Source organism: Belonocnema kinseyi, chromosome 1, assembly GCF_010883055.1.
Source record: "Belonocnema kinseyi isolate 2016_QV_RU_SX_M_011 chromosome 1, B_treatae_v1, whole genome shotgun sequence".
In the NCBI taxonomy this organism is placed as follows: Eukaryota; Metazoa; Arthropoda; class Insecta; order Hymenoptera; family Cynipidae; genus Belonocnema; species Belonocnema kinseyi.
Window position 1 is genome coordinate 110718970 of NC_046657.1, and position 9462 is coordinate 110728431.

At 31.9% G+C, this 9462-nt stretch overlaps 1 protein-coding gene across 1 annotated transcript in view; it reads right to left on the bottom strand.

The window, feature by feature from the left end:
• The window catches only part of LOC117179592 (phenoloxidase-activating factor 2-like), a 4124-nt gene extending 2192 nt beyond the window's left edge, over positions 1 to 1932 (bottom strand). The window contains exons 1-2 of the mRNA XM_033371558.1: positions 1424 to 1932; positions 1202 to 1281 (exon numbers count right to left, since the gene is read on the bottom strand). Of these exons, the coding sequence (XP_033227449.1) occupies positions 1202 to 1281; positions 1424 to 1932 (589 nt within the window). The remainder of the gene's footprint in view (positions 1 to 1201; positions 1282 to 1423) is intronic.
• Between the last annotated feature and the right edge of the window lie 7530 nt (positions 1933 to 9462).

A 9462-nucleotide genomic window follows, 5' to 3' on the forward strand; every position in this document is an offset into this window, starting at 1 on the left:
TGTGTTAAAAAATTGTCCATGTGATATATGGACGGACGACCCTAAACAAGTTTGTGTTCAAGGGTGGAAATTTTTCTTGCTTCTGGAATTTTAGACAGCATATAATTTCACTTACTAATATTCTGTGCTGATAAAGTTCCGATTCATTCTGTAAAATTGTAACAAAGAACTGGGAGTCCCAAGAACATTTTTCTTTCCATAATACTTAGAAAATGAATGCTTATATAATGATAAAGTTTTGCAGTTTTATGTAACATATCTAACTCATGAAATAAAACGTCATCCGTTGGAGGGAAGACGAGACTATATTTAGAGGACAGCTAATTTACCATTCGTTAATTCTTTTCAAGAATGAAGCTTTTTATATCATCTTTATTATATGCTTTTAGACAATACAGTTTATAGCATATTCTCGAAAAAAACTGGTTGGCAAACATTTTTTCATTGGACAAAATTAAATTCTCGATTCATAGTTGACCATAGGAAAATTAGTAAAGAAGTTATGTAGAATGTTGGTAGAAAAATATTTGGTCAACAATGCCACTTTAGGAATGGTGAACTTTTACTTATATTTTTAAAGAAAATTGGCGTTGATGACTATTTTTTTAGGATTTTTTAAACATAACTAACCTAATTTTGTTGTGAGGAACTATGAATAGAGAACCTTAGGGACTTATGCAATGAATACTCATTCAAATTTGTGTACAGGGCTCCAAATTTGTTTAAACTATAGTACATCTATATCATTCTTGAATGCAAGGCTTATCAATATTCATATAAATATAACTGTCACTAATTTATGGCATGATTTCATCATTTAGAAGCAATATATCAACTGATTGCAATCCTGTCTAGACTAAATTCCAGCGGCTTAAGAGTTCTGTATTCATTTGGCATTGAAAACATGCAATAAAACTCAACAATTATATAGAAATTTTGACTAGAAACAATGCAGTATTTTTCAATCAAAAACTTTACATACAAGGAACCTCTGAAATGATCCAGTCTCTAAACTCAGGATACAACAGATTTGTAAAAACATCAGGAGAGTTTAATTTTGCATAAGGTTTACTCCATGCCACAATACCAACTAGTTGACCATTTACAGCTAGAGGTCCACCTGAATCACCTTCGCCAACGCATTTTTGTCTATTTTTATAGTAAGTACAAATATATTTTTCAATTATTGCATGCTTCTGACCGATTTTTTCTCGACAAGATTCCTCGCTAAGTATGGGCACAGTGAATGATCTCAATTGGCTAGGAAATTTGGTTCTCTGTCTAAAATAAGAAAGAATAGTTTATTTTGTAACTTGACTATAACAAAAAACATGAAAAATTGGGTTTTTCATGCATATGTATTACAAAAAAAAAATAAGCTAAAAGTTTATTCAGGAAGCATTTGATTACTGCTTTATCTTACCCTCTCATATAGTAGCATCCCCAGCCACTGACAATACCATGACTATTTCGTGGCAAATTTCCAGTGTAGAGTGATATTTTTTCATTATGCGAAGTGAGAAAATTGATAGCTGGAGAAATATTAAGCAAGGCAAGATCGTTCCGACCCCAATATCGATGAATATAATCTGCGAATAATAATTTCTTTATTACAGCGTGCTCAATTCCTCGATCAAAGCTTGCTGAATTGGACAGAACTGTATAGGTGTAATTATCCGCAAAAATACAATGAGCTGCAGTTAGGATAAATACAGGTGTTAATATGCTGCCTCCGCAAATACTGAGTCCATTTCTCACGATATTGACAATGTAGGGAACTTGTCGAAGCGTCGTTGGCTTACTTCCATAATACAGCGTTTTGTCAATCATACGTTTCTGAAGGATATGCAGAACCGATGATGTCTTCGAAGTACCAATTAATTGAACAATGCTACATAATATCAAGAGAGAAAAATAAATTCTTTCTTCCATGTCTCATGAGAATGGGGAAACTGCGAATAAAGGTTTAGAGTATACTACTTACTGACTGCGACGTTTCCCAACCGTTAGAGTAAATATGAGATTGCTTGCAGGAAAGTAAAGATATTTTTTATGATCTGTTTAACATTCTCAAATATTGGAGATATTTTCAAGAAAATTTATTACTTAAGAAAGAATAAGATTCTTATTTTATAAGCGACTTTTAAATATCAATCGACATATACAATCTTTATTTATAAGCCTATACTCTTATACATTTAATCCAAATTTGAACAATTTATTTTACTTATCAAACCAATTTGTGCGCGCTACGCGCTATCTAATTATGCTTTCTTTAGAAAAAAACTCGTTTTATTTTTCAACATTTTGTTACAGATTTTACAAAAAACCTGATGTAATTTGAGAACTTTGTATATGATTTACAGAAGTTTCCTTATTCTAGCGAGAAAATTCGAGTCCATTCAAAATGAATAACACCATTTTTTTCACTTACTTATACAATTCTTTAAAATTAGCATATTATGGAATTAAATTATTTTAATTAAATTCGACTATTTGAATCTAATTTAAATTTTCTATAAGGTTCTGTTGACCCTGTTTTCTGAACATATTTCTCAAATAAATGTATTAATTTTTTTTTAATATCAAAAATTTATCGAAGATGAGTTAATTTGATCAAATAATATTAATTTTTGTGGTGAAATAATGAAATTCCATATTTTTATCTTTAGGTGGTTTTATAATTCTTATGACATCATTGAAAATTGAACTATTTTACCTGACAGGGGGGAGGAGGGTTATCATAAATTAAATTACGATATGGATACTATACTTTTAAGATTATGCAGCGGCTTGTTGTTAACCTACCATCTAGCTAACAACTAGTTTCTAAGCCATACAGAGCTTGATGTTAGCCCGTATTGTACCGACTACTTTCAAGACCCCATTGGGTCTAACTTGTAGTTCTATAAGTATACTTCGTTTTAAAGATTTCAAGCTATGCTAGCTTTTAACGGAGCTGGTCTTCTTTATGTTACACCTTGAAACAAGCCCACTCTTGATTTAAAATCAAGACTTTTTTCTGTGAATATCTACGTATATAAGTTTTTGGTTTCGTGCCTAGAGGAATGCCGAGAATGGGAAAATTAGACCATATGAACTTTGAACTGTCATCTAATACCACGCTGCTGAATAGACTAATGACCTCAGCATAAAACACCAAACCAACTATGAGTCTCTTGGTTCCAGTCCCCCCCTCCCCCCCCCTTCTCGTTAACCGAAGTTTGGTGGGATTGATGTTATAACTAGAATTTCCACCATATGAAGACTAAATACTACATTTTGCACATGATTTCGACTCACAAAATAAATGTCTCACACAAAGGTGGTAGTTGGGCGTACAATTTAAACAATAAATAATACAAACAATAAAATAGTCTCGAAATGGCCTGAAACTTTCATTGGCGAAAGGCATGTAAGGGTTCAGGTAAAGGTCGATTTTTGATGCGACGAATGGAGAGATGGAGGCTAGGTGTTTAGAATTCTAGAGCGGTGAATGATTTACGAAAAACTATGCACGTAAGGAAGCTAATTATTTTGCGTTCCTGAAAAATAGAAAGGGGATGCAAAAGTAGAAACATAGAAAATAGGGTGTTGAAAGGCGGATTTGAAATAGGGCCAGGAGTATGTAGTGAATCACATAGTAAGAAAGGATTAGGTTTGATTATGAATGAAAGAGCGACGTAGCATCTCAGAGATCATGATTTTGTATCTCCTAGATTGTTGTGAGTTAGAATGAAAATAGTAATCCGAAGATTATTAATCATTGCGTACTATACCACAGTTGATAGTAGCCCGAGAGAAGTTAATTACGCCTTCTGGGACACTTCAAATGAACAATAATGTAAGATTCATAATTAAAACATTATTATTTAGAGCAAGACTTCTGTTTTGTTCAATTTTCACCCTGTAGAAATATCGAGAAAGAGGGTTAGAGGGTACACGGGGCAGACAGAGTTCAGTTGTCGTTATTGAGACGCCGAGAGATCTAAATTTTCTAGAAATCGTTCGTGATTGATCGGCTCATTGTCTTTATTTGCATATGTCACTGTATGTCCGCCGAGGAAATAAGTTTTCAGTCAATATCACTGGTTAAGTGATTTCGAATCAAAACGAGTGTTTCGTTCATGCGATGCGTCGCTTTAAGATTCATAGAGAACCATTAGGTTCGTAGCTGGTCATCCAGGTGATCGAAATTATATCTTATAATTTATTTAATATTTCTGAACTTATTTAAAGTCGCACTAGACCTTTGAATACATTTTTAATTATTGTAACTACCGTTCTGAAAAATAGACTATAACGAATCCCTGGCGTACCGATGGAACCGAATGGAGCCTCTACAAAGTACCCGTAAAGACCCCATTGGGTCTCCATTCGGTTCCTTTTTTAATAACTCGAAAAAACAGCAAAATCAACTTTTAAATTGTCGATGGGTACCCAAGAACAAATGATAACGGAGACAGATTCGTTAGCTTATGCTTAGAAAAGGGCTTATTTATTACAAATACTTGGTTTAGACCTAAAATGATCCACATGTATACCTCGTGTAAAGGGAATAGCCACAGTATAATTGAGTTTGTTGTTGTGCATGAAAGACTAAGAGAAATAGTGAAAGATACGATAGGTTCTGAATGCAGTATCGATTATTACCTTCTGGTCTCCAAAACAAACTTAGGTCAGGGACCTAATAGACAATAAAAATATAGAGAGGGAATTTGCTATGATAGAGGATGTCATTGTTAGGAGTGCGCCTGAAGTGTGTGGTACTGCGGTTTTTGGAAGAATGTCTGGTGATGAATGATGGAATAATAAAATTCAGGCAGCCTGATAATAAAAGAAAGAAGCATACAGCAGAACGTTGAACACCACAGGTCTCAGCGATTAGAAGAGAAAGAAGCTTGGAAATGACTACAGATACAAAAAGAGAAAAGTGAAACGACTATTCAAGGAAAGTAAATATAAAATCAAAATAGAAGAAGAGAAGAAAATGCAAAACGACTTCGAAGGAAGCAACAGACTGTCTCAAAAATAGATGAAGAGAAATACAGGTACATGCAGAGTTTGTCAGCATGAGAAATAGCAAGGGAGAAACGCTATATGATTCAGGTAGGCTACTAGGCGCTTTAAGAACTTGAAAAATGGTAAGGCTGCTTTTGTAGATAGTATTAAGACATGACCGCACAGGTTGTGCGAATTAATAAATTTATGTCTCGAAATGGGAGAAATCCCAGTGGGCACACAAGTCCTAAACTTGTCCTATATACGTCTTTCGGCGGACGTCTTAAGGACGTCCTGAGGACTTTTTAAAGACATGAAAAGATCCAGAGGATGTCTTAAAGACGTTAAATCCTATGGCATAGAGGTACACTCTAAGGACGTCTTTAGGACGTCCCGGTGCCCACTGGGATCCCAGAAAACTAGAAAAAAGCGATTATCGTACCAATATACATACAAAGAAAAAGGAGATAAAAGCAACCCAGACAGAAAAATGATATATAGTTTATATATAGTGTGAAGTTTTATATATGATATTCATTTGTTTTATACAAAAAATCTATCCAATAAATGAATATTATATCAAATACTTCACGCTAAGTAAGTACCGTAAGTAAAAAATATTAGAAGTCCAAAGTGGATGTATGCCAGGAAGATCATGTACGGATCAAATGTTTAGCTTAAGACAGATCGCAGAAAAATGTTTAAGAGCAAGGAAAAAAGTATTCTGTACATTTGTTCACCTAGCAAAAGCGTTTGACAAGGTGGTTAGAAGTAAACTTTGGGATTCTTGAAAGAGTACGAAGTCAATGGATGGTTCCTACAAGCAATAAAAAAATATATTCTGTTAACAAAGCGATTGTAAGGGTAAATGGGAAACTGAGTGACTGGTTCTATATTATTCAAGGTGTTAGATAGGGATGCGCTTTATCCTCTTGGCTGTTTATTATATTCGTGGTCAAGTCTATAAGAATAGCCTTCTTCGACGAAGAAGGTGTGGATCTAGAAACAGTAAAGGTACGTGGGTTTAGCATGCGCACATGATAAGATTGTTATGACAGAATTAATGGAAGACTTGCAAAGAATGCTGAACAAACTGAATAGAATGAATAGTATAGGCCTTAAAACTAATGTAAATAGAACAAAAATTATGTTGTCCGAAGGAAAGAGTGAGAAAATAATATGAATATTGCATATTCACAAGCGACGGAAAAATGGACGAGAAGTTAGATACCCAGTGGGCACAAAGTTTGGCGACGTCTTTACGACATCGTTACGACATATTTACGAAAACTTTACGACATCATATGTCCATGTCATTAAGGTGTCTTTACGATATCGTAAATAAGTCGTATGATCTGACGACGTATTTACAATATCGCAAAAACACCGAAACGACATGGACATAGGATGTCGTAAAGATGTCTTCAGGATATCGTAACGATGTCGTAAAGACGTCGCCAACTTTTGTGCCCACTGGGTAGGCGCATAAACGTGTAATAAGGTTATCGGTAGAGCAGGGCCCATTCTCAGAAGCAAAAATATATCAAATAAAGCTAAAAAGACAATATATAATTGTATATTTATACCGATTCTTCTATCCGGTAGCAAGGCGTCCACCTAGGAGAAAAAGGATAAGAGTAAAATTAACGCGACTAACATAAAATTCCTACGCATGATTTGCGAGAAAACACTGATGGAAAAAGTGAATAATTGAGAAAGAAAGATGAACGACTTACGAAACAACTGTACCGGGTAAAGGAAATGGCAGTGTGCCCAAAGGCAGACCGCGGGAAGAATGGTTAGAATGTGTAAAGGAAACCCTAATTCGAAGAGACATAAGAAGCTATAGAAACTTAAGAGCTTACATAAAACATGCATGGACGTGAATAAAGCTAGAAAGGTATGCCAGGACAGAAAAGTGTTGCGACAAATAGTTTATAAAAAAAGTGCCAGCAAAGTGAATGATGCCACGCTTACCTCGAAAGGGAAATGGCTTTTATATATATACACATTTTTAAAGTTCAAGATCCTGTAATATGACAAATTTCACTTCACAACCTTACACTTTACAGGTTTTCCATACTTTTCAATATTAGAAAGAAAGAAAGAAAGCTCATAGAAAGAAAAATCTGGAATTTACAGGGCATTCAAAACAGTTCTTGCTTTTTGGATAATGATTCATCATTAAAGTTGAAAACAATTTTCTTTGTCAAAATTAGTATTAAAAATGTTAATCAAACATATTTTGTTAACATTTTTAAGACTATTTTTTAACTGAAAATTTAACTATTTCGTGTTTGGATGAAAATTTATTTTCTTCAGTTGAAAATTCAACCATTTAGTTAAAAATTTATTTATTTTGTTTTAACGTTGTCGTTTGTGCTAGTAAATTAATATTCATGGTGACTAATTCACCATTTAAGTAAAAAATTTATGTATTTTCCTATCAGTTAATCTTTTTTGGTAGAATATTAATCTTTTTGGTTAAAAATTAATTGAACAGCCTTGAAATTGTTTTTTTTTTAAATAAAATTAATTTTTAACTGAAAATTCGAGTATTTGTTTAGAAAATTCTATATTTTGTTAAAACTTTATCTTTTGTGGTAGAAAATTAATCTTCTTGGTGACTAATTCACCTTTTTGGTTGAAAATTCATGTATTTTGATCAAAATTAATCTTTTTTTGGTAGCAAATTTATTTCTTTAGCTTGAAAATTAGTTTTTCTTTTCATTGAACATTTAATTGTGCGTTTGGAAAAACATCAATATTCTTCAAATGAAAATTCAACTATTTGTTTCAAATTTTCTGTATTTTGTTGAAACATTGTGTTTTGTGGTAAAATATTAATCTTCTTGGTGACTAATTCACCTTTTTGGTGAAAATTTCACATATTTTGCTAAAAATTGATCTTTTTTGGCAGAAAATTAATCTTTCTGGAACAAAATTCATTTCTTTGGCTGGAAAATTATGTTTTTTTTTTTAATTAAATGAATTTTTTAACTGAAAATTTAATTATATCATGTTCGTTTGAAAATTCATGTATTATTTTTGTTTAAAATTATTCTTTTTTTGTAGCAAATTAGTCTTTTTGGTTGAAATTTCATTTCCTTGGTTGAAGATGAGATTTTTAAAATTTTATTTGTTAAAAAATTATTTCTCTAATTTAAAATAAAACTATTATATCTTTGAAAATTGATCTATGTTATTGAAAATTAATCGTTTTTGTAGAAAATTCAACTATTAGGTTGCAAATCAAAATATTTGGTTGAAAATTCATGTATTTTGTTAAAAATTATTCTTTTTAATAGAAAATTAATCATTTTATTTGAAATTTAATTTACTTTTTTGAAAATTAGTTTTTTATTGAAAATGAAGTTTTTAAGATAAAAATTTATCTATTTCATTTTTCGCCGAACATTTTTTAAAATTATTTCGTTCAAAATTTATTTTATTCGGTTAAAACTTATTTATCTAATTTAAAATAAAAATATTCAAGATGAATCGTTTTAGTTAAAAGTTAATTTCTTTGGTTAAAAATTTAACAAATTTGGTTGAAACTTGGTTTTTTTCCTGTTGAAAATGAATTTTTTTACTAAAAATATATCAGTTATAGCAGTTGAAAATTCATTCATTTTCTTGAAAACTCGTCTTTTTATTCGAAAATACACTTATTTTGGTCGAGAATGGATATGTTTGTGCTGCAAATTCCACTTTTTACAAAAATTCGTCTTTATGACTTGAAAACTCAACATTTTGGTTTATATATTTTTTCTTTATCAATTGCAAAACTGTTTTTGTTTGGAAATTCAACTCTTTTGTTGAAAATTTGTATTTTTTTGTGTAATTTAAGAGGTTTTCTAAAATTAAAAATTGAAATATTGCGTTGAAACATCCCCTTTCCTTGGTTAACAATGGACTATTTTAACTAGAAATTTGGGAACATTGCTTCCTTCGAGTTTTTCAAATGACCCAAGCGGCATTGACGAAAAGCGACAACAATGCTTTCGAAATTTTTGTAACACGTCTATTTTTGAGAGAGAGAGAGAGAGAGAGAGAGAGAGAGAGAGAGAGAGCTGTTAAATAATGGAAAGTTCGGTGAGCGCTTAATTAATATTAGAACGTTGATTAGGAAAAAATACTTTCTCTGGGGAATCATTGAGCCTTGGCATAAAAGAAAACCGATCTTCATGCTCTGATTATTTCCCACCGACTTAATAAAAGCTGAATGTTCACAAAAATCGTGTTTAGTTGATCTTCTCTCTCTCTACCAGATCATGCAGCTATCAACCGTGAGTGTTAATCAATTTTTTTCTGTTATGTGTTACTTAAAAAAGAGCTAAAATTTGAAGATTTAACTAGATTAAATTTCCGAATATTTACAAATAAGTAAATCAAGAAAAATAGAATAAATTATTTTGTAAATTTCGACAATCTTATTTTCCCAGGTTTTCCCCTTGGTTT